Source organism: Colobus angolensis, unplaced genomic scaffold (assembly GCF_000951035.1).
Source record: "Colobus angolensis palliatus isolate OR3802 unplaced genomic scaffold, Cang.pa_1.0 Scaffold72, whole genome shotgun sequence".
In the NCBI taxonomy this organism is placed as follows: domain Eukaryota; kingdom Metazoa; phylum Chordata; class Mammalia; order Primates; family Cercopithecidae; genus Colobus; species Colobus angolensis.
In genome coordinates, this window is record NW_012120932.1 from 6727971 (window position 1) to 6754839 (window position 26869).

At 42.8% G+C, this 26869-nt stretch overlaps 1 protein-coding gene across 1 annotated transcript in view; it reads right to left on the reverse strand.

Moving 5' to 3' along the window:
- Positions 1–26869, reverse strand: part of LOC105501523 (chromosome unknown open reading frame, human C9orf3) — a 355937-nt gene that overhangs the window by 55387 nt on the left and 273681 nt on the right. The window contains exon 15 of the mRNA XM_011927517.1: positions 26688–26762. Within this exon, the coding sequence (XP_011782907.1) occupies positions 26688–26762 (75 nt within the window). The remainder of the gene's footprint in view (positions 1–26687; positions 26763–26869) is intronic.

A 26869-nucleotide genomic window follows, 5' to 3' on the forward strand; every position in this document is an offset into this window, starting at 1 on the left:
AGCAGGTAGCCTCCGCTGGCCAGGTGCACTAGGGTTTTTCTCAGACACACACGATAAAGTGTGTTTCCTGGCTCCCCCTAAGTCCTGCTGGAGGGTTTCAGGGCCCCCCAGTTAGTTTACTTTCCTGGGACATGTACCTTCTGATCGTACCCCTTTCCGTGTTATGGTTACTGTAACAGGATGAGAGAAACCACAAAGTATAAAAAGCTACAGGACACGGAGCCACTTATTCACGCCCCTGTAAGCACTGGAAAAAGCTGTCTTTAACAGAAACACATGTAATCAAAAGAGGAGGCGGGGGCTCTGCAACATCAAAGCCCCTCAGTTGTGGCACATGGTCCACAAACAGGATAATCCTCCAGATATCTGGGACAAATCAAAAGACAAGAGGAGCGAACAGTGTTCACTTGTTTGAACTGGGATACATTTCCAAAAGGGAGCATGAAATGACATGATCCAGCAGCAGCTTAGGGAGCTTATGTTTTAATTCCCCCTACCCGGAGAACTGGGCTTGAACAGGATTTAAGGTGCACAGGTGAGCTTCAGCAATTCATCGGTTATGTGGAGAGCAGTGACATCCAACAGCCCCCTTTGATCTGCAAAAGTGACCTTGCTCCTCATCGGCCGGCCACTGCCAGGGCACTGGCATGGAGCTGGGCTCTTGTGCTTTCTTGTGCTGTGATAGATGGCGACGTTTCAATCAGGTATCAGTTTCTATAAAAAAATGCTGAGGGGCTTAGCCGGTAATAACACTAAAACGAAGACCTAGATGACGTCGTGTTCTGGCATCCTGGGTACATGTGAAGAATGCCCACCCAGAACACGCTCTGTGATTGGATGTTTAGGAGAGAAGAGAAACTACTTCACTTTCATGACATTCTTTCTTTTTTTTTTTTTTTTTTTTTTTGAGGCGAAGTTTTGTTCTTGTCGCCCAGGCTGGAGTGCAGTGGCCGGATCTCAGCTCACTGCAAGCTCTGCCTCCTGGGTTTACGCCATTCTCCTGCCTCAGCCTCCCGAGTAGCTGGGACTACAGGCGCCCGCCACCTTGCCCGGCTAGATTTTTGTATTTTTTAGTAGAGACGGGGTTTCACCGTGTTAGCCAGGATGGTCTCGATCTCCTGACCTCGTGATCCGCCCACCTCGGCCTCCCAAAGTGCTGGGATTACAGGCTTGAGCCACCGCGCCCGGCCTCATGACATTCTTTCTACACTAAAAGAGTAGCTATGTGAAGAACAAAGGCAGACCGATGCAATGACTTCATGTCACTAAATATATACTGGTAAATGCAGAGAAATCTATTAACTGCCAAAATAATTAACATTCTTTGCCCACACATACTTCTATGTAACACTTTCTGCTCGTAGCACCACCAGAGCTCATGTCGTCTGGGGGTGCGTGTGACTGCACACCCAGGGTACAACAGCACACTGTGAACACCACACTTTCCACCAGCCTGGGATCAAGCCTAGCCGAGAACGGTCAGAAAAGCCAGCCGGGCCAGACCACACAGTGGAAATACTAGAGAGGAGGCAAAGTATCACTTATACCTTTTTCAGGATTTGATTATGCTACTTTGAAGTGAGGACTATTTGTATTTTAATAAAAGCCAGAAAGCAGGAGACAGCTGTGTAACTGCATATTTCTTTGGAAGTAAGTTGAGAGTATCCATTTCACGGTAACCCGTAAAGTAAAGCAGAAATAGCCCCACAGTTAACTGCTGAACCTTGAAGCTCGTCTTCCATGATTTCCATATTGTGCCTACAAACTAAACATACACGTCACGATCGGGAGCTGGCAGCATCCTCTCAGATTCTGAAACGAATTCAGTTTGATTCATGTTCAGAGAAGAAGAAGAGACACAGGATGGCTGCTGCCAGTTTTTACATCACTGGCCACATGCAGAAAGCCAAAGGTAAAGGACGAATGCACAAACCTTCCTCTCACAGTCCTACACGATCCATTCATGAGGCTCAGACGCTGCTCTGCACTCACAGCCGTTTACTCCAGTGCACAGTAGATGGTTATCAAACGGAATGGTTAAGGTATACATGTCCCCAGGACTACAGCTGCAGTTAAATGCTGAATTCCAGTATTCACAGTCAATGAAGTTACTTTTTATGAAATGTACATAACAGATCTTTCCAAAAAAGCAGTATTTCAAAACAACTGAATTAAATTATTTTTCCAAAAAGTAGCCTGCATGAAAGCACCTTTGAAGTCACAAAGTTGAAAGTCACAAACATAAAACACACTCCCATCTTCTTCAATGATTATTCTCCATAAAACACAAACATCAAAATATTAAAAGTAGCTTGCTGGGTGATGATTACTGATAATTTGAAATTTCTTCTTTATACCTTCCCATATTTTCAGAATTTTCTCTAACAGTATCACTTTGATATTCAGGGAAAGGAAGTTAAATGTCTTACCTTGAGTTGGTTTAAAACAAGAAACTAAATATGCTGAACTGAAATAAAAATACAGGAGAGGTGTCCCCCTAGAAAACAAAGCTTGGTTGCTTTATGCAGAGACCAGAGACATACCACGGCTGCAATGGTCACCTCAGCTCTCAAATCCAGATTTCAACAACTTGAGCAACATGAACTGGACTCCTGGGGCCTCCCCACTTCGGAGTGCTGGGCACACTATCGGTAATGCCACCCGTCTCCCAGGACAAGCACTATGAAAGAGAGGCGAGACTATCACCTGGATTTCATATTAACAGATTCAGTTATTATACATTAAACTGAAATGAATTTCAACCTCCTTCCCTTCAGTAACTTTCCTTTTTAAATCCTCACCATGTCCCTGATAAGCTGCTGGAGAAGATGCTTACAAAACACTGTAATGCCCAAAATATAAATAACAAACGAAAGGAGGACAACAAATACTGGAAAACTTACAAACTCCAATCAGTGTTGAAACAGTTATGAGCTGCTAAAACATGGCGTCTCTCATATTCTGGGGGTGAAGGAGTGACTGGCATGGCACTGAATGGGTGGCAGGTGTGAGGGCCCAGGAGGGTGACACGCAGCACACAAAAAGGAACGGCACTTACACTTGAGGCTCTCATGTAACTTTACCCTGCTGAGAAAACACAGGCCTTGGAAGGGGCCACACCAGTTTATAGGGCATGGCTCCTCAACAGTAACACACGCAGACAAAAGGACAAAGGCCAGGAAGATTCAGACTGGTAGAATGATTTAATGTGTGCATCTACACAATGCCCATAAGGAATTCGGTAATGTCCGCCTGAGGCCTGCCAGCCTGATTGCCTCTCACCCTCATCTCCTCTCAGAAATGTGTGGCTGGTCTTCTGGCACTCCCCATTTCCCCGAGAGGGAGCACGGTGACAGGAGATGTCACGTTGGTAACGGCAGCAAGTACAGAGGACCACATCCTAGGGAGTCCCAGGCAAGCCCCTGAGAGAATCAGTTTTCAGCAAATGAGGACAGCTCAATGCCACACGGCACCTGCCCACACAGGTACCTGGAAGCTCTGCCCCACCTGCATCCCTCACCAGCTGGCACTGCCTTCCAGACACACTAGGCTAGTATCTCAGTAATATGGACCAAAACACTGTGGATATCTGGGGCCAATGGTTCTTACAGAATTCCTGCATAACCTAACCCAAATAATATACACAACTGGGCAGGGAAATTCTAATACAATGCCCTATCTATAATAGAAAGGAGAATTAAAGGAAAAGTCAGTTATAATGCACTAATACGGACGTCAATATTTACAAGCTGATGCCTGAGTACCCTATTAAATACAACAGTGAAGCAATGGGCTGCCTGGAGAATCCCCACTAACACACAGCTATTAATGCAAACTGAAGCAGCTGTGCCAGGTGGTCACTCAAACACCACAAATGCATTCCCACTGCAAAAGAGATTTTCTGAAATGGCAAGTAACTCTTGGGAAAATTCAACAAAATACAATCTTTCCAGATTTACCCTTCAGACTCATTCCCAGAAACCTGAGTCAATATTAAACCTGTGCACAGAAAACAGGTTCTAAGTCCAAATATTAGACACCAGTTTTTCACCTGTACAGCTCTCCAGTTGGCATCTGAAGAGTGTGGGCAGTGGCGTAATTCTCCACTCTGCTGGAATGCACTGTGCACCACAGGCATAGTGCGCCTGGACTCCACCCACCCACGGCCAAAGCACCCCGATCACTGTGCCACTCACGTCACTCCCAGGAGGGTGATTCTGCCCTATGAGAACCGTTCCTTTATCACAAACTGCCACCACATGACAAAGTGCCTCTGGAGGCCAAAATAATGGAAGCAAACTGTGTTCAGTTGAGGTTGTTTATTCAGATACCAGACCCTAAGAAAATCATCTCTGCCACTATTTTCCTCCCGTGAACTTTTGGCACTGGACACTTGGGTGCTAGGTGTGAACTGGAATGCCTCTCATCTTCTCCTCTTGACAGACTGCATGCCCCGCTTCAGAATATTTGGACAAGCACAAATTTGAAAGATAAACAGGCCTGCAATGAGTGTTCTGCGGCTCATGATGCTGCTGAGACCCAAAGGGTGGTCCTGAATGTCACCCACGACGAGAGGGCTATTTCACCGGAATGCTCTGTCATGACTGATAGAACTTATTTAGAAAAACAGGTTCACTTGATTTGCTCACTGCCAAAATTAAAAATCCCTGCAAATCCTAGAATAAGCAAAAATAATGAGAAAGTTTAGTCATTCGGTCTTGAAGACAATCGTAATCCCTGCCGTGTCAAATGACGTGATAAAGTCTTCCCGCACAACTTTTGCAAGGCTTCTGAAGATCGCCTGGATTCACACAACTACTGCTAGTTGCCTTTTTAATAAAGAACCCTAAAAAGCTACCCAATTCTAACACCTAGAACTTCACTATTTAATTATTTAAAGCACCCCAAAACATGGCTCTACAGATACGTGTGTCTTTTCTATATTAAAACAATGTTTACAATCAGAAATACAAACTGACAAACATTGGTTTGAGTAACAGAACTAAAAAAAAGAATTCAAAATACCAAAAAAAATCATTTCTCAAAGTAAACTTAGCATCACATACACACATCAACCCAATAGTTTATATCAAGTCCACAAGAAAAACATAATTAAATGGAAAGTGGTTAACCGTTGCATGCATGAGTGGTGGCAGAACCTAGAGATTGGGGAGGACAGGCATCAAAGACCACAAGTTTATTTATTTTGTTATTCCATTTCACTTTATTATTTTTTCAGACAGGGTCTCACTCTGGCTGTGTCACCCACACTGGGGTATAGTGGTGTGGTCACAGCTCACTGCAGCCCTGAACTCCTGGCTCAAGCGATCTTCCCACCTCAGCCTCCCAAGTAGCTGGAACCACAGGTGCATGCCATCACACCCAGCTAACTTTTGTATTTTTTGTAGAGATGGGGTTTCTCCACGTTGCTCAGGCTGGTCTCGAACTCCTATGCTCAAGCAATCCACCCACCTCAGCCTCCCAAAGTACTGGGATTACAAGCAGGAGCCACCACTCCCGGCCTACAGTTTTAACGAACGTGTTAACAATGCTTGATAAACTGTAAATACCTTAAAATAGTTCCTAGCTTGCTTTTGTACCTAAGAATATAAAACAAGTCAATGGTTAAGTTAATACTCCCTATAGTCCATGGCAAAGATGTGGAGACACTGGGAGCCCTGCTCACCACTGGTGGGAGGGGAACGTGGTACGGCCACTCTGAAGACAACCTAGGCTTGTTAAATCGTCCCATTTACTTAGCTGCTCATATGCACTTACTCAGCTTACATGGCTCCTCGGCCATCTCCTGGAGAGAGCTGACAGCACATGTTCCTGCAACAACTCATCTGTACTTACTGCAGCATTATTCATGGCAGCCCTAAACTGGACACAACCCAAATGTGCATCAACTCACTAGTGACAGAGAGAGAAACCACGATGTAACCCTAAGATGGAATACTGTCCAGGAACAAAGGGTACACACAGCGACACACACTGCGACACGCATGGACCTTGAAACGTCACGCTAAGTGAAAAAAACAAACACGTAAGACCATGTATTATATGATTCCAGACATGAAATGTCCAGAAAATGCAAATCTACAGAAACCAGAAGTAGATTACAGGTTGCCTAGGGATGAGGAGAGGGGGAAATAGGCAGTGATTACCAACGGACGCCAGGGGTTTCTCTGGGATGATGGAAATGTTTTAAAACTAGATTGTGGTGATGGCTGCACAACTTAGCTAACTCACTTAAAATCAGTGAATTGTTTATGGCATGTAAATTATGCCTTACAGTTGTTAAAAACATATATACACACAAAAAGAACCTGTGCCGAAGCCCTTGGTAGCTATGAAGTGTTAAATCTATGTTCCGGTTTTCTTTTACTTTCTTGACTTCGGAATGGAAAAGATGACATCAGTCCATTAGCATTATGAGAATGCAGAATTTTGCTATTCAATTTCCTCTTAAAAGATAATAAAGGAACACGGGGGAGGGAGGCATGCAGGGGAGCAAATAAATCTGCTCTTTCCTCATTACGGAGTTCAAACTGGGTCACAGCCCTATTAGGCTTAACCACGCAGAGCTTCCTTATTACTGCTTGCTGCCGGCGGGGGCAGTGCTGGGGCCTGGGAACCGGCAGAGTCCAGTGAGGACCATGACCACGGCCCTAGGAACACAGGACTTTTCGAATGGGCAAACCCAAGTCAGACGCCTAGGCTAAGCATGATAATGGGCACTCTGAACAACTGGAAAACGACACTACAGAAACTCTTACCTTTAGCTCATGTAACCTAAAACCTTACACAAGTCACTTACCTCCCAACTTTAAAGTTAGGTTTTATTTGTTAAAGTCACTATCGACTTAATGACACAAAATGAAAATACCAATGCGGTAAGCAGGGAGCCCATGCCCAATAATCTAAGACGAACTTTCTTGCACCTTTTCTCCCAACTCCTGATGAATTAACTCTTGCCAAGTACCTACTAAACTCACTGCTTGACTCAGCGGGGTCAGCTCTAGCAGCTAACCTACCAGGTCTGCTCTGCAGGCCCACCAACCACCCTTGTCTGTCTGACAAGGCACTGAGCCATATCCAGCACTGTTGCTGTGGACAAGGAAGTAGCAATGGGCCATGTCTGCAGTGGCTGTGGGTTGACAGTATCTGTTAACAGAAGGCTGGAAGGAGTATGGGGACACCAGCATACGTAATGGCCTTGGCTGGGAAAATGGGTCACGGGTGAAGGAAGAGCAAGGACAAGCCAGAATTTCTGACCATCCAAAGCCAGGACACCAAGAGTGCCCCAACCACAAGACCATGACACACACCAGGTGCAGCAGGTGAGCACTGTAGACTATCTTTTCCCCCCTGTAGAAAAGCTTTTGAGAATGGTTCTAGCTTAAAGAAAAGACAAATATTTAAGTTGATGGAGATCCCAAATATAACGATTTGATTTTTATAAATTATATGATTGTACTAAATCACATGTACCCTAAAACTATGTATATCTATTATGCACCAACAAATAAATACGAAGCTAATAAAGTAAAACAGTTCATTGGCCTAAGGGGAAAAAAAGGTTTTGAATAGGAAAGCCAAATAGTAACAAGTACATAAATGATAAGAGGGCCAATCTGATAGAAATGGTTAGAATTATTTTTAGCTGATGTCGATAGGATGAAAATCTAACCTTACGAAAAGTGAAATGCTGTGGAAGAGTAGAGGAAGCAGGAAATCGGAAACGCTATATTTATCCCCTCCCCTCCCACCATCCCCTTGAGTATTTCCTTTATTTTGAGAAGAAAGCAATAAAATTATTCTCCCTCCTCTCAGAGACACTCTGGCACACAAACCAGCCAAAGGCCTCATGGAACGTGGGGCCACATGCTCAGGCCCGGAGTACAAAACCACTGCCATCTCTTGGGCGGTCGGTACTCTGTGTGGCACAGGGGTCACACAAATACCCCATCTAGAAACGGTGTGGCCAATGACCAGGTGGCGTTTCCCTAGGCCTAGGAGATCCCTGGTCACTCTCAAGGCTGAGGGGAAGAACAGCACAGCCTGGAGAAAACAATGAGCATGTTCCCGAGGCCTCCTGGAGGCCGTGCTGCCAGTGGCTGCTCGTGAGCTTGCGGCTGAACTGCTGCTCTCTGTTGACAAAGGTAAGGATATCCCAACAAGGACATGGAATAAGAAAAACGACTGGTGGCATTTTTCTCATGATTCATTCCCATCCTACGTTCCTCTCATTCCTGACTCTCCAATTAAAATAAACTTCGCAAGGAAAAGCGTGGATCAGGTGGGGATAAACAGCAACCTGCCTGGATGATAGAGCCGGCTGGCTGATCTAACATTTGACATGAATATTATCCGACATAAAAACATAATGTCTTTCCCCATAAAAAATTCAAGCATGCTCATAATTTACAGAGCATGTGGAGTTTCAGCCCTTAGCAATTAGAAAGCCAGCATCGGTCCACTGGGCTTTATCCAATGACCCTTTTAACTACTTGAAAATGATGTCTGATTATCAAGTAATGTTATGGCTTACCTACAAAAACTTCTTTTCAAAAATATTGATCATTCACTACATAAGCAAGGCCTTTCTGAGAAGCCTTTTTAAATCATGCATAACCCATTACTCATAGCTGGGACAAACACTGGACCCGTTTCTTCAGTGACTAAGTGGGTTTCTGTTAGTAAGTCAGCGCTCAGGGAAACTTATTAACTATCCAGAGCCAATTCCACACAAGAATAGTAGTTACTGTAAACTCGGACCTCTGTAGTTGCTGGGAGGCGGGGGTCAGGGGAGACCTCAACACTTGTTGTTGAAAGCTTTCTGGAATTCTTCAGTTGCTCAGGACATCAGCAAGCATTTTTGTGGATAACCAGACTTTTTGTAAATTGAGCTCACAAAGACGTCAACCAAAATCAATAAAACAGCTCCGGTGACTTCAACCGAAACTCCCTTTGGAGGAGCCAACTGGAAACTTCCAACAGAACCTGAGGCAGTATTTGACTGGAGCAGAGTGGCCCCATGGGGCAGCTTCCTGGGCCAGCCTGGGAGGCAGGTGCCCTCTGCACCTGTGGCTGGGACCCACTAGAGAAGTGACTGGGCCGCTTTCCCAGTCTTAATGCTGGGGACACTTCAGCTGGTCCACATCCGCCACACTGATGTTCCAAACGTGCCCTCACCGCCACTCTTCCTGCAGCTACACTTCCTGGTCTGTCCTATCAGTTCTCAGGGGCATCTTCTGTTCCCATAACACACCACAGATGACTAATGACTTTAAGTCTGAAAACAGTACTGGAAAAGCCCATTCCCCAGTAATGTTAATAACTACTGTCTGTGACCCATGATCCAGGGGCAGCTCTGGGCAAAGTGTTCTCCCATGAAGTCTGTTTTACAGGTGAGGAAACTGAGACTTAGACAAGCTAGTCGATCCAGCGTGAAAAAGCCGGTGACGGGCAAAGTTGGGATTTCAATCAGTTTGTCTGATCCCAAACCCATGTCGTTCCGGATTCTAGCAGGGAGAAAGGTCCTTTAAGATCTCAATTTAACCCTAATAGCGCAGGTGACCCACAAAAGTTCTATGGAAAAATAAGTTAATGGAAACCACACATGTTCTGGGAAAGGGGGGAAATGTGTCCATCCACAACAGACAAACATTTTTCTTGCTAAGAAAACTAAATCAAAACACTTATTGGGAAGTAAAACACGCTCAACAAATTAACTCTTTCCACGGAGCTACTGTTGAAACAGCTACTTTATTCTGAGTGATTTCTAATATGATATTAAGATAGACAATAATGAACTGTCTTTAAAAAAAAACAAAACAAAAACAAAATAGGCCAGGCGCGGGGGCTCACGCCTGTAATCCCAACACTTTGGGAGGCTGAGGCGGGCAGATCACGAGGTCAGGAGATCAAGGTCATCCTGGCTAACACAGTGAAATCCCATCTCTACTAAAAATACAAAAAAAATTAGCCGGGCGAGGTGGCGGGCGCCTGTAGTCCCAGCTACTCGGGAGGCTGAGGCAGGAGAATTGCTTGAACCCAGGAGGCAGAGGCTGCAGTGAGCCAAGATCAGGCCATTGCACTCCAGCCTGGCGACAGAGACCCCGTCTCAAAAAAAATAAGGACGTATTCCCAAATATGCTGGCAACAGTTTTTCAGAGGAAAAACCCCCACTAAGAATACCACAGAGGTACTTTCTTTTTTATTCTTAATCTTCATGTAAATGACATACCTCACCCTCTAGACACCTGGAAGATCATTTTGAAGAGAAGGAATAACACTGAAGTCCACACACATTTCTAATACGACTCCTCTCCTTTCTCTGTAACAGTGTATGATCTCAACACAGGTTTGACACACAAAAAAAGCTGAGACAAAATCTACAACAATCACTAGTGATTACTCTCTTCTCCCCTCCCACTGAAGAAGAACCCAAGAGCAAGAGTCCTGTAGCAGTGTCTGATTTCTTCTCTTCTATGACCTTGAACTCCATCAGGGGTTCCCAAGAAAGTGAATATGAGGTTAAGCAAATCTAAACAGAAATAGTCCTTCTTCACCTACTGTTCTGGAGCCAGTGTGCTTGCTCCACCTTCACACTTCCCCCTGAGCCTCTCCCTGAGATGGCTCCTGATGACAGTGACTCTTGCATGAAACAGGGCAGTTCTCCAGAAACAAAGGCGTTGGTCAGAGTGTGAGTCAAGAGTCAGATGCACACAGCGATGTAGCTTCAATACAAGATGGGAGACTGTGGTCACACAGCAGGCCCCAGTCCAAACCTGCCCCCTGCTCAGAGGCCAAAGGCCAATGAGACTGTGTGTGTGTGTGCACATGTGCGTGCTTGCATGCACACACACCCACACAAGCTACACACGCACGCTGGTACATCACTAATCATCTGCTGGAAGATACTTCAGCATCATTTAAATTTGTCTGATGATAATCTGATGCTCTGTGATTACGTAATGCTACTGTTGACCAAGTCATTAAATTAATCTTCAATAAAGACTAAACGATGCCGGGTTCCTCAAGGCAGGGAAAGGCAGGTGCCACTCCCCAGAGCCTTTCATTTTGCTAAGGAGGAGGAGAGGAAGCTTTCTGCAAGTCTGAATCAGCTCAGTACTTGCCTTTTCTTGCCACCTGCCCACCTCAGTATCTGCCAGTTGTGTTAGAGAGAAAATATGTCTTTTTCCCTAAGCCATACTATTCCTACTCACTTTGCTCTGCCAGTAACACAGAGAGTTCTGGGGCACTAAAGTCTTCACAATCCAAGTTCAGTATTAATTTTGTCAATACTGTTTCGGGGAATGAGGGTAGTCTGATCTGGCCTATGAACAAATAGCCAAGTCAGGCAGACTACAGAAAGAAAATCTAAAATTGTAACCTATCAAAGTATGAATATGTATAAATATGAAAATCAACTTTGTATTTTAGAAAATACTAACATATGTATTTACAAATACCAGCACAGACTGGTGAAAAGGTCATTTGTGAGAGTGCCATTACTGCATTTCAAAATAAAATGTCAATTTATCCAACCATGCTTACGTTTGATTTTTTTTTTTTGGACAAGGTCTCCCTCTGTTGCCCAGGCTGGAGTGTAGTGGCGCAGTCTTGGCTCAACTGCAACCTCCACTTCCCAGGCTCAGGAAATCCTCCCACCTCAGCCTCCTGAGTAGCTGGGACCACAGCCAGGCACCACCACACCTGGCTAATTTCTGTATTTTTAGTAGAGATGGGGTTTCGCCATGTTGCCGAGGTTGGTCTTGAACTCCTGAGCTCAAGCGATCCACCCACCTCAACCTCCCAAAGCACTAAAACTATAGGCGTGAACCATCACGCCGGCCACCATAACGCCGGCCACCATCACGCCGGCCACCATCACGCCATGAACCATCACACCGGCCACCATCATGCCCGGCCCTATTTTTTCTTTTTCTTTTTTTTTTTAAATAATATTTTCATGTCACAGTTGCTTCGTCTGTAACAAACATCACAAAAATGTCAAATAATCTGTGCCTTGTAAAATTCACTAATATAACAGGAAAAGCACAATTTCACATAAACCTTTGCAGTGAACACAGCTGTGTTAATATAGAATCCTCACCTGCTCTTTGGAATGACTGATCTCTCCAAATCTGACGCAGTTTACTCCTAGCCCAAATGGAAAGGGCCTCAATAAGCCAGGAAACGGCCCTCCCTTTGGACGTGTGTCTAGTCCACAAAAGATGGCCTTCGGAGGTATCATCTTGAGTCTCCCAGACCTTTCCCTCTCTCCCTCAGTGTCTGTGCCCCACAATACAGTAAAGCCACCTCGACACCTCTCTCCTCACCTGGAACCCAAAGCAGCTTTGCCTCCATGCTTGCGCAGGCAGACAGCTGGAAAAGCCACAGGAGACCCAGGCTGTCGTTTCAGCCAGCATGCAGGCCTGGGAATCAACACTTCTCAGGGCCTCTGCATTCTCACACGTAAAACAAGGCCTTGAATTAGAGAACTTGTGAGGCCTTTCCCAAAAATCACAACTCATGCCTTGGACAGCTTCCCAAGCGAAGTGCTCAACTGGAACTTCAGGTGTTCCTCCGGGGCAATCCTCGTCCTCCTCCTTCTCCTTAGGACCAGCACACGCATCGATGGAGGACCTCCAGTAGCTTTCAAACATTCTACTCACGAGCACACTCCTCCAGGTGCAGGGGCTATCATCTTCCGGTTATGTTAGACAGCTTCTTGCTGATGGTGACTTTATTTTCTCAAGTTGCCTCAACTTTTCAGTTCTTCCTGATGGCCTGTGCAGCACCATGGTACCAAGATGAGATTTCCACAGGTCAAAAACACTACGTTCTCTTTAACATTTAGAAACTCAACATGACCAAGAATCATTTCAGAGAAAACAATCATTTCACAGAAAATTAGAGTGCACTTTTGCCATGAAATACACTGCAACACCGCAACTGTGTTGAGCAAAAGGGTAACAGGTAGCTGGAACCTTCCTTTAGACAGAAGACTTCAACGTGCTGATGCAGGAGGTGGGTCCAATCTTAAGTGCCTTTCAATTAGCTGGGTATTTGCAAAAGCTCCAACAGTCTTTAAAGGAACTTCAAATTAAAACTGAACAAAAGAAACAAAATCAGTGACTTATTGCATATAAAAAATGATGAAAGAAATCTAAAATGGAGCTTTGCTGGAATAAAAATCTCATCAACAGCCTGACCACCACCTAGGGAGCTTCCAATTTGGAGAAGGGACAAGGATAGTTTATTATACTGTCAGGGACAAAGTGAAGAGAGTGGCAACTGAAACAATACAGTTGCTCTGAGAAACACAACTGGTTTTCTTGAATAAAGCCAAAAGACAGGGAATAAACATACCAACTCATAAAAGCACCGTTGCTATACTTGCTGCTGGCTGGAGAACAGTTACCGGAAAAAAACAAGCCTTTTTTTTTTTAACATCTATAAATAAATTTAGGAATGTTTTCCTGTTTCTCTGTCATGGAGGAGAAAAAAACAAACGGATGGCATCGCTATCTACACGCCATCACGTAGGCAGCCTTCCGTCGCCTTCTGTGAAGAGGTGCCTTAAGATGCATTAAGTATTGAGTGAGTACCAGCTGCCTTGGAGAAGTCCCCTCACTAACTCCCACAAGGCTCTGACAGGCACGTGTCTGCCCTTTCACGGGATGACACGCAGTACACGGTCATGTGGAGCCAGCCTCGGAAACCAGGTCCGACCGCCCAGCGCCTGTGTGCTGCAGCCCAGAGGCAGCGAGAACCTCTGCACGACACTAGCATACTTCTGCAGGAAACAAGCTGCGTGTCATCAGACACAATTCCACAGAGGACAAGAACAGGTGATTCTGAAAGGATAAAAAGAAAGGCACACCTAACAATGCTACAAGGACAGAGAGGATTCCGAGTCACAAGAGTTGAGAGAACAAAAGCAGGTTGCTCCAACTCCAACTGACGCATGAAGATTCTAGGCTCAGTGACTCATTTGGGAATCTCGTGTGAGACATTCAGATTTCCCACTTACTGGGCCAACGCCTTCTGGTCTGTAAAAGTGGAAGACAAGAGCAGCATTAAAGTATCCAGACACTTTCAAATCCTCTCAAGAAATAAAATGTTAAGTACAAGAAAGCATGTTCGAACACCCACCAGAGTGGCTAAAATAAAGAAGTCTGACAATACCAGGAGCTGACAAGGAGGTAGAGAAACTAAAAACCTTAAACACTGCTGGTGGAAATGTAAAATGGTACAGCTAATTCGGAAAACAGTCTAGCAACTTTTTAAAAAGTTAAACATATACCTGCCATATAGCCAAGCCATTCAAGGCCTAGGTATCCACCCAAGAGAAATGAAAACATATGTCTACACAAAGACAGTTACACCAGTCTCCACAAATGCACTATTCTTAATAGTCAAAAACTGCAAAAAAAAATTCGAAACATCTCATAACCAGTAAGTAGATCAACAAAATGTAGTATACATCCATACAATGCAATATGACTTTAAAATAAAAAGGAATCAGTGATACATGCAACCCCACTGGAACTCAAACTTTACAATGAAAGGAGCAGATTCAGCAGACTGAGTAGTGTATGATTCAATTATATGACATTTCTAGAGAAGGTAAACTATAAACCAGAAAGCCAACTAGTATTTGCCTGGGGCTAGGAGGAGGAATGGGGATTGACCACAAATGGCCACAAGGAACTTTCTGGGGGATGGAAATGTTCTAAAACTGGATTGTGTTATCAGGTACACAACTATAAGCATTTCTTAAAACTCAACAAACTGTGGGTGAATTTCCTGGCATGCAACATATACATGACATATATTTTATTTTATTTATTTACTTTTTTTGAGGCAGAGTCTCACTCTGTCGCCCGGACTGGAGTGCAGTGGCCGGATCTCAGCTCACTGCAAGCTCCGCCTTCCGGGTTTACGCCATTCTCCTGCCTCAGCCTCCCAAGTAGCTGGGACTACAGGCGCCGCCACCTCGCCCGGCTAGTTTTTGTATTTTCAGTAGAGACGGGGTTTCACTGTGTTAGCCAGGATGGTCTCGATCTCCTGACCTCGTGATCCACCCGTCTTAGCCTCCCAAAGTGCTGGGATTACAGGCTTGAGACATATAACTCAAGAAAGTCATGAAGAGTGAGCCTCCGAATCACCATCTTTGCTGTCTATGGGGGCACTCAGCAATCTTTACCTTTGTCATCAGGAGTAAATGTGGAAGGCACAGTCACACACTGCATCACATTTCAGTCAACGATGGGTCACATACACAACAGTGGTCCCATAAGAATATAACACTGTATTTTTACTGTCCCTTTTCTATGTTTAGGTATGTTTAGATACATAAATAATTACCAGTGTGTTACAACTGCTTGCAGCATTCAGCACAGTAACATATTGTACACATTTGAAGCACAGGAGCAACAGGCCCTACCATCTAGGTTTGTCGAAGTCCACTCTACGACGTTCTCACGACAATGGAATCGCCGCACGAAGCACCTCCCCGAAACCAAGTGATGCCTGACTGTGTAGCTTCGACACGGAAAACTACAGCTCATGTACGTGTGATGGTTAGGGGGAGAAAACAGAAACCACCTGTATACAAACAGGACCCAGAGGCACATTCTGCTTTTCTCCTGGATTCCTTCTGCCATTCCTGTTTAACGTCTCATGCCCTTCATACCTTTTTCTCTTTTTGGACCCCAAATTAATGGTAGAAAATTGCCACAGAAAATTAACAGCATGAGCTTTATGATTTGTAGTTACAAGTGAGGCCACATAAAATGACTACTGCTACCTTATGTAAGAAAATGCCAGGGTCGGGAGTGGTGGCTCAGGCCTGTAATCCTAGCACTTTGGGTGGCTGAAGCACAAGGATTGCTTGGGGCCAGTAGTTCAAGACCAGTAACATAGAGAGACCCTGTCTCTTAAAAAAAAAAAAAAAGAGAAAAAAGGCTCCCAGCTACTCAGGAGGCCGAGGCAGGAGAATCACTTGAATCACTTGAATCCAAAAGTTTGAGCTTACAGTGAGCCATAATCATGCCACTGGACTCAAGCCTGGGTGACAGAATGAGAATACGTTTCAAAAAAAAAATCACAAGAGAAGGAAACTCTGAATAACTCTAAACTTAAAGTTACCATCCCCAATTCTGAAACATTTTATTTTGCCTTGAAACCAAAGGTTTATAGTGGATCTTGTGGGGAGGAAGCTTAATGCAAGTAAAACGAAAAAAGAGTGAGGGTAAAACAGACTGAACCAAGTTCAGAAGTAGCCTAAACTTGCTGTGGCACTTTGATTTCACATTTATGAGCCAAAAATAAAAGATTAATTTCTGAGGCCAGGCAAAGTGGCTCATACCTGTAATCCCAGCACTTTGGGAGGCCAAAGCAGGGGGATCACTTGAGGTCAAGAGTTCGAGACCAGCCTGGCCAACATGGCGCAACCCTGTCTCTACTAAAAATAGGAAAAAAAAAAATTTCATAGTGAGTATGTGCTCACGAAGACAATCTGGATTTTGAGAATACGAATTATGGTATCCTCGATTATACAAAATAACAAGAGTTGAATGAAATTGAACAAATATTTGCATCCTGCTATCAGCCTGAACGAGGGCTCATGGACAATGAAAATAGCCCAAAGTGATGACTTCCCTTATAGAGATCCAAACTGCTCCGATACCTACTGCACTTTCCTGCACCTGACACAGGTCTGATTCAATTCTGTCTTCTATCCTGTAACAGTTTTCTACATCTAACTACAAACTCTTCTGTTCATCTCGGTATTCTCTATTGCTGACTCGGGTTTTGTATGTGGTGAACGTCAAACAAAAATTGTAAATTGTTTGAAGAAATATAGAATAAGAAATGTGTTATGCACAGAATAACCAACAGTATTACATTTCTGGCCTTGGGTTTCCAAATCAATTTGATCCACAGGTGTCAGCAGGACTTCTATAATAGGTTCCAGCTTTACCTGTGAAACATGGACGAATTTTTAAAATCATATATTCAAATAAAAACACTAACACTATTTACAAATACATCAATCAAACCCCTATCTGTGCTTACAAACCAGGTAAAAGCACTAAAATGGATTCAGTTAATTCAATTACCCAATTTCCCACCATAACTTCCAGCCTACATGTGTCAAGTGTTGCTTTATCAAAACAAAGACCAGGCATGGAAACTCTAGTCCAGGGTAGCCTCGGGTAAAAATGCGTCGTATACTCATGTCTTTAATTTGTGCTATGCTGGTGTGGCTTTATTTATCACAGGATGCTCTGTAAGTGATCTTTGATATGCTGTGTGTTTTATCTCCCCCATGGCCAGAAATGACATCTCTCATGTCTCTTTGGTATTTTCCAGCAGCCTCTTACATGGGGGCTTGTGTACAATAAATTCCAGAAAATGTATGGTTGTTCAGGCTGACTTAGGTTTTCAGCAATCCTCATTATCTGGAAAAGACAGTAATTTTTTCTAAGTGTTTCTCTATGCACATATAAACTGAAATCATGTAAACCCAGAGTTCCGAGTGGGGAACTAACACGACAGGCAAGAGTGTGAGAAGATAAATGGAAATGGAATTTTCTAGGTGAGCTACTTCAGAAAGCACCACCTCCTTCAGTCCAGTAGTAGTCCCCCATGAGTAGATGCAGAGAGCCTGCTTACCACATGGTGTCAGGAAAAGGTTATTTACTGTCAGGACACAAAAGACTCACTGGGTAGCCACTGTCTACTTTTCACAGACAGAACATCAACTCAAGTTCATACACTCATAAAATGAAGTACTCTTAAGTTTTTCTTTTTGAAACAAGGTCTTGCTCTGTCGCCCAGGCTGGAAGGCAGTGGAACGATCTAGGCTCACAGCAACATTTGCCTCCCAGGCTCCAGGGACCCTCCACCTCCGCCCTGGAGGAGCTGGGACCACAGACGTGCACCACCACGTCCTGCTAATGTTTGTATTTTTTTTTTCTAGAGATGGGATTTCACTATGTTGCCCAGGCTAGTCTTGAACTCCTGGACTCACGCCATCCATCCATCTTGGCCTCCCAAAGTGTTGGGATTACAGGCATGAGCCACCATGCCCAGACAGTTTTTGTATTTGGTAGAGATAAGGTTTCACCATGTTACTCAGGCTGTCTAAATTTCAAAGTTTCTAACAACAAAAAACTTTAAAGGATAACGAGATAGTAAAATAATACATTTACATCACTTCATATACATCTTATTTCACTTCCTATCTACTGTGAGTAAGCAAAACAAAAAAAAGTTATTCTCATTTTACAGACAAGGAAAATAAAGCTCAAAAGCCAAGTGACAACAGGGAAAAGTAACCCACAACGAGACATATTAAACTAAAATTATTGGAATGTATAGAAAAAATCTGGGCGTCCAGGAAAAATGACCAGGTCACTCCAAAGGAAAGAAATGAGACCAGTATTCGACTTTATGCAGGATGACAATGGAGTAACAGACTTCAGATAATTAAATTTAAAAATATGAACCAAGGATTTCTTATTTAGCTGACATGACCTTCAGGTATAAACAGCACAAACTTAAAACATGCAAAAAACCAGGGACCATAAGTGCCCTAGGCTCTTCCTGAGAAATCTACTAGAAAACGAGCTTCAGAACTGACTGAAAAGACATCAATCTAAAAGCAGATGATGAACATTAAACATAACCCGCAGAAGTAAAACTAAGTGATTTTATAAAGGTACAGCATAGTATGTAATGCCTATACGCTCTGACATTGAAGACACAGTCCAACCATCAAGAAGGGGATCATGAGGAGATTATATGGAAAATATAATCGGCCAGCTGACTGTCTTACAGGTATTTACAGAAAGTAAAAAGAAAGGATAATATTTCAAGTCACATGATGGAAAATAAAGAGAGGGGGGGAAGAAAAGGTAAATGACTGATTTATCTCTCACAGCAGGGAATCAATACACAAGAGCAGAAAAAAAGTATTACGTCAAAGTAACCATTAAACCAAAAATAGAAGCCTCCCTAAATATCAAAAAAGGACAATACTTTTCAAAAAATCATAAAACTGTGGGAAAAACTTGAAGTCAAACATATTGATTTTATCAGTTATTATAAATGGGCCTAACTGGTCTACTGAATAAAAGGATTTTCAGAGGAAAGCAAAGGTCATGTGACAAACTCAAGAGACACGTGATTAGGTGGGCACAGCTGGGACCAGTATAAGCTCTTCAGGAATCCAAGCTCTCTTTACAGAAAAGAGATCACCACCCCCACCCCCCCCCCCCCCCCCCAAAAAAAACAGGAAGACTCTACCAAATATATTTTGATGAAAACCTCTATAATTAAAAAACAAAATGAAAAAACACCTGTATAGTGAAAAAAAGTTTTTTAATGCAATAGCCAGGTATGTGTTTATAAAATAAATGCCATTTGTGGGATTCATTCAATTCATTCAACGAATACTTATTGAGGCTGCATGTGGCCAGGCCCTTTCCTAAGCGTTAGAGATTAAAAGCTTGAGTATAACTCTTCTGTAGGCACAGACTCTGAAACGGAGGGAAATGTATGTTGGCTAGACTTGATACACGCTGCTGTCAGCCTCCTCCAATAGAAGATGAATGGAAACAACGGCAGGCCTGAGCCCACACAGACACCAGTAGGTGCTACTAAAAAAAAAAAAATGCACCTTATTAGTGCCATATGAGACCCAGGCACAAAACAGCAGCTCCTTAAAATGTCGATGAGAATGACTGCCAAGTAAAGCATTCTGTCACAAGAATGAAACTAATACTTCCTATAAAAGTAACTAAAAAGCCACGAAATTTTTCTCTGCCTGCCTCTCTTTTCCAGCCGAACTCTAACATTTTATATAAAAATGGCTTTCATCTCTCATGGCACAGAAGAGTTGATGGCTGCTGGCATCACACTTGCTAAAATCAATAGTAGTGTAATTATCAGCACACTTCCAAATGTTTTCAAATACATCCCGGCTGGGATTTTCCTAAATTAGATATGTGTGCTTTATGCTGGTGGTCTAGGATTGTCAATAACCTGCACTAAAGAGAATTTTCAAATGTTGCCCAAAGCATTCTTTCTTATAGCAATTGTTTGACTTCTTTACACCTCACCCCTCTCAAAAAGTGTTCCATGCACCTACAACATCCTAATGTCATATTGCTGTTTGTGATACTACTTTATTGGTACATTTTCATGAGCTGCTACATGTAAAGGATTTAGAACAGTGCTTGACACATGGGAAATGTTAGCTATTATGATATGAATAGTTCCAATGATTCTTTTTAAAATATGTGAATAAGTGCATAAGGGTAAGTGGATGATGATACTTTAACTTTCCCTATTATGCTAGTTAAAAACGGGAAGGAATTTTAGTACACAGAAATCTTGGAACATGTTTTTTAAACTACAGATTCTTTTTTTTCTTTTCTTTTTTTTCCAAGTTTGGGTCTTGCACTGTCACCAGGCTGGTGTGCAGTAGCAGGATTACAGCTCGCTATAACCTCCAGCTCATGAACTCAAGCGATTCTACTGCCTCAAGCTCCCGAGTGGCTGGGACTACAGGCATGTACTATCATACCTAATTTTTACTTCCTTTATGTTTTGTAGTGATGGTGTCTCTCTATGTTGGCGAAGCTGTCTGGAACTCCTGGTATGAAGTGATCCTCCTGCCTCAGTCTCCCAAAGTGCTTGGATTACAGGCGTGAGTCACCATGCCCAGCAAAATGGCAGAGTCTTAAAAAAAAAAAACATCAGCCAGGCGCGGTGGCTCACGCCTGTAATCCCAGCACTTTCGGAGGCTGAGGCGGGTGGATCACGAGGTCAGGAGATAGAGACCATCCTGGGCTAACAGGGTGAAACCCCGTCTCTACTAAAAATAGAAAAAATCAGCCAGGTGCGGGGGCACGCGCCTGTAGTCCCAGCTACTCGGGAGGCTGAGGCAGGAGAATCACTGGAACCTAGGAGGTGGAGGTCGCTGCACTCCAACCTGGAGGACAGAGTGAGACTTCGTCTCAAAAAACAAAAATTAAATTAAATTAAAAATCAATGGCTAGGGAAATTAGGAAAAATAAGTAAATCTATGCAACAGATAAAACTTTAACAGTATTAAATTATACAGATCAGATGTCCTTCCTGAGGCTACCAAAAATACCTTTAATCAGCGATTACTCCTTGGTTCAGCTTAAAAAAAAAAAAAAAACCAGCAAACAAAGCCAAGACTTTGTGAAACCTCATCTAAAATGAGACCTGGGTACAGAAACTTTAATACATTATTTATTAGGGATTTACAAGGGAAAATGAGAGACCCGCAAATAGGACCAAGAATCTCAACTGAGTTTCAAATATTTCAGCAATAAAGTAACGAATTGCATATTAACAGCACTGTAATTACTCCTTCTGTTTGGTTTCTTTGTAATTACTTTTAATAAATTATTCTGCCTCCCCCCATCACTCAAGTAAGTTGTCATCCAAAGGCACAATCAGTACAACACAGGATACAAAGCCACTCACAGTCAGGGAGGAAGGGATGAAGGGAGGGAAAACCGGTAGGCTGGTGCTTCAAGAGCTGTGACTCACTAGAATCCATAAAGCTTTTCTATGGAAATCAAGTATCAATGAAGCTATTGTAAGAGATTACGGCTATATAAATGTAGACCAGTTATGAATTCTCACAGAGCAATGGTACTCTCAAAAAGAGGCCAGGGCACCAACGCCTGGGAAAGCACTCAACTGCAGTGTTGCCTCCGTTGCATAAGACTGGTTGCCTAAGCCTACTATTTTGCTGAAAGCGGGGTAGTTCCCACAAAGTGAAGAAACCCTCTGCTCAGCACTCTGTAGGTTCACTCCGTGCCATTTTGCTAAGCTTTGTGTGCTGATGGCTCTGGAGTCAAGCCTACCGCAGTCACCATCTGCTCTTTTGGGTCCAAGAAAGAGCCAAATAATTTTTAGTCGTCTTAACATTCATTTTCAGAAATCATAAACTGAACATAAAATATACCTTTGTCACAAAAGACAAATACAGCAGTACTTTATTAAATAGTTTAAAATTTGCACCTACCTTTATCATTTTGAATATTAGTAATGGAATAAAAGTATTCTCTTACAATATATAAAATTTAAAAGGAACAATAAATGCTAAAAAAATGCATAAACCAAATTGGATTTTACATACAATTTTTTAAATCTGTGAATTATCATTCAAACTAAGATTATCATTGATTTTGGTTCAGAGTCAAGTATGTATAAGGAACAAATGAAATAAAAGTAGAGTGAAAATACTCTAGAATTTAGGAATATACTACAACAAGGAAAATAGTTGTTTTTTTTTTTCCCCTTAAAGATTTGGAAAACAGAATTTATCATTTGGCTTCAATGAAAATGCCCACTACATACTATAAGGTCCATACTTTTCACAACCATCCTTCTAGATCTTTATGTTTCACTCTGGGTATGTGACAGAAAATTTCAGTAAATTTTTAACAATTTGAACACTGAGAAACTCAAGAGTATTGTTTCTTGGGTTCTGGCAGAAAAGAATTATGAAGGTAACCTTGAAGTGCACTGTTGTTGGAAACCATTTGCACTGTAACAGAGAGCTGACAATCTCACCCCAGCCGAGACCACTCACTTGGAAACGCTAATACACATAATAGCCAACCTTACCACGGCTGAATTTTCAATGATTTGAAACTGAGCCAATGAATACTCCTGATATCATCATACACGCTTACTGAAAACCTGAAATGAGGACTGTAAAACTCGCTCTTCACTTATGATATGTATAGACTAGGAAGAGTGCTTCCTCTGAATCTGAAAATTGAAATTTTCTTCCTCTAAAGGAATCATATCCCAGTCATATATTTTCCATAAGTATATTATTTCATAAAAGACTATTCTACTATACATTCTAATCTTTAGAATATTAATAAAACGATTACTAAATCTTTATATTATATGCATATATTTGTAAAAACATTCCTTACTCTGTGATGGCACACAATTTTATCTTTGAATCAGCTAAAAAAGGTAAAAAAAAGAAAAAAATGTACGTTCCTCTTCCAAAACCAACAGCCATTTAGTGAAATCTATTAGTTTAAAAACACATAAAATTCACCGTTGCAATCACAACTGTTCATCCTGTCCTTTGCACAGCTGGCTGATCCAATCATCCTAATTGTTTTTTGTGAGTTATTCATATTTTCCTTGTTTTTCTGTTGCAAAAATTATTCAAACTAAATGAAAGGAACTTGAAATAATTAAAAAAATGAAGAGTATCAGAATAGAAGAAAAAAATACCTGAGGACCAGAAGTAAAAGAGGTGAGTTTTGTCACTTTAAGTGAAAAACAAAACAATATAAAAGAATTCACTCATACCAGGAGAACAAGGGCTAAAATATGAAACTAAAATAAAATGGAAATAAATGTCAGAGAAAATACGGAAAGATGCATGAGAGAGAATGATGCACCTTCAGAGAGATAACAAATGTAGTCTGTTACGATAACACAGAAAGATGGCACAATTCTCTGGTGGGTGGGATGACTGGAAGCAGAAGGCGGGGAAAGGCCAGGAGAGCACTTTAAATCCCTGTATCTGCACGGTACATCTCAGTCCCCAATTTACGTTATTTCACTATGCGTTATTTTAACCCACAGCTGAGCACAGGGTGAGTCTGTTTTGCTTCCCCTCGCGAGTTCACTGAAAAACTCAACTAGTATTTCAAGTTGCCTCGGACTATGCCTACTACTCAGCACCTTGGAGATTTTCTTTAAGGGGAAAACAAACATCTCTGGAAGATGCCGTTCTGCGGCGCGGCTCCTTTGCCCAGCGCCTGTGGTCAGAGTCCGTCCTCTCACTAGAGCACTGTTTTCCTTTCCTGGGCAGGTCAGAAGGTTCTGCTTTCCACACGGCAGGAACACAGCTGATCCCTCTGATCCCTCCTATCGGAGGAAAAAGGTTATGACCCCCAGCAGAGTTAGTGCAAACGACTTCATCAAAGTTACTCATCTAGGCTGAATCCTGAGAGAGGCCTGCAGGTGTAGACAGACCCCTGGGGGCTGGAGGCCAGGGCAGCGTGGAGGGGAGGAAGGGAGGCAAGGAAAACAAAGTAGACAAATAAAAGCAACGGCTACACTTCAAATGGGCACCTACCAGAAATGACTGAGATTCATTTTATTTTACACTAATACAAACTGACTAAAATCAGAAAATACCATAGTTTTATTTTAACATAGAAGAAAGATATAATGAATGCAGGAAAAAAGAGAAACTGAATAATTTGCTTCTATTTGTGACATGGCAGACATTTTTAAAAATAACTTACTAGACGCAACAGCAAGTGAACTACATAGGCTCCTACTAATAACAGGTTCAAACTCTAAAAAAGGTTAACACATGGACCTTGGAAAGAATACTCATGGTTACAAAGTTCCATTTCTACGTCAGAATAGGGGAAGGCCCTTGGAAATACCGCATGCTTTACCTCTACGAGCTCTGAATCTTCTAGGTGTAGCAGAAGCAAAACAGTGGGCAAAGGGGCTTGGAAGTGCTGTGCAGAGCCAAAAGAAACACTGGAAACTGACAGTTCATATTCTCTGACACGACTCTGAAATTTGCTATCTTCTAGCCCTTCCTCACCTCCACCCTCAAACCTCCTCAGCTTTAAGTTTCAATCCATGAAAGGAAGTTCTGAATGTTGGTTCCAACCTACTCCATTTTCACGTTCTCTTAAAATTGCTGCCCACATTTTCCAAGAAAAAAGTCAGAGGCAAATCTTCCCCCTAAGTTTTAACACAAGAGCTTGTATCAAGGGGAAATGGTTGGGCAAAGAACTTCATTCTCCTGCAAGGTGAAGCAATCAATCAGTCCCCCGCCTTCTCCCCACCCCATTCTCAGGTGACCCGGTCATGGGTGTCACAGATACGGTTCCTTCTAGGTTAGATTTTGGTAGTCACAACATCTAGTAATCCACAAAGATAATGGCTTCCCCTTCCTTTCTACAGGACGTTGCCCATTTTGGTAATCTTATTTTTGGCTTAAAAATTAACAGCTGGCAGGGCACGGTGGCTCACGCCTGTAATCCCAGCACTTTGGGACACCGAGGCGGGCAGATCACGAGGTCAGGAGATGAAAACCATCCCGGCTAACATGGTGAAACCCCATCTCTACTAAAAATACAAAAATTAGCCAAACGTAGTACCACGTGCCTGTAGTCCCAGCTACTCGGGAGGCTGAGGCACGAGAATAGCTTGAACCTGGGAGGCTGAGGCTGCAACGAGCTGAGATGGCGCCACTGCACTCCAGCCTGGATGACAGAGCAAGACTCCATCTCCAAAAAAAAAAAAACAAATTAACAGCTACGACATATTTTTTTAAAAAATACCAAGCAAGCCGTAATTCTTCTCCTTCTTTGGGTATTTTATGATCTCATTCATCACCTCACAAACATTTAAAACACACCTAAACCATTAAACACGACTTACCATACCATGTGCTGAGGTATGGCCAGAAAACTCAAGTCTGTTCCAAATGACAACTTTTTCTACTACCCTTCAACTGAAGTGACATATACGACCCTCTGGGGGGGTAAAAAAAAAAAGGGGCTGGGATCCCTCTTTTCACGCACACTGAAAAGTCTAGCAGTCTAGCTACAAACCACCATATTCGCAGGCTGGTTCCTTTTCCAGCTCTCTCAGAAGCCGCCCTCTGGTATCCTGAAGTGCACTCTGCAGCTCTGGGATCACCTTTATTCTGATGTGCTTTGTGCACATTCTCGGACGCAGCAATGCCCATACTAAGGCAACACAGCACAAAAATTGGCAGCAATGCTATCAGCAAGAATTTGGCTTCAGAATCAAGAGTGATTCATCATACATTCTAGCAGCAGAAAAACAACACACCGCTATTTTAATCCCTTGGTGGTATCAAGAATCAAAAAACAGTGAGATGTAATTAAGCAAAAGCAACAAAAATCCTATCTGCTGTAACATTTGTCAAAAAATTATTCACTTTTACAAGTTTTCCGAAAGTCACTTGGAAAACAACGGGTTACTTACCTTATTTTATGATATTTATTACAATGACAAATCAAGTTTTAGTACAAAATCAGACAACAGGCAGTCCAAAGTTCTGCAAAGTAACATACTGAAATTCTAAACTTAGGTAAACAAATTTCTCATTTGCTTTACAGCAAATAAAATTCCTCCTAGTGTTTTAAAAGTAATCCACTTCTTTCTTCTTCTCTCTCCATTTCTTACATGACTCCAATTTAAAGTCTAGGTGAGAGAACGTACCGCACGGAAACCTAACACCGTGGACGATTTCTTCGGAACACTTTTCATTTCTCAGAGGTACCTTAACACTGAGATAATAAACACCGCTGACCTAAAATAATAATGGAACCCACTGAAGTCCTACTGCTGTATTTAAGGAGCAAGAAACAAATCTCACGGGTTATTCTCTCTTTATGAGAATATGTAGATGATTAGCCTTATCGACCAATATTTCTACAGAATTTCCCCGTATATTAAATCTATGGTTTATTATAACAAAAACTTTTTAAATTCAACGCTGCTCTATTGTCATGACCAGGTCCTCGCGGGGCAGAAGCGGATTTACCGAGACCCGCAGCGAGCACCGTCCCGGGAGCCCCTACCTTTTCAAACACCTCTTCCCTCGCCCTGCGCTTCCGTTTTCGGGGTCTCCGGTTCACTCGAATCCACTTCGTGACCTGAGGTTCAAAAACCACAGCATTTCAAACGAGGCGACGGGGTCCTGACGGCCGCCCCGCAGCGCGAGAACGCAGAGACCCCCGGCCCCGCCACCTGGTCTTCCCCG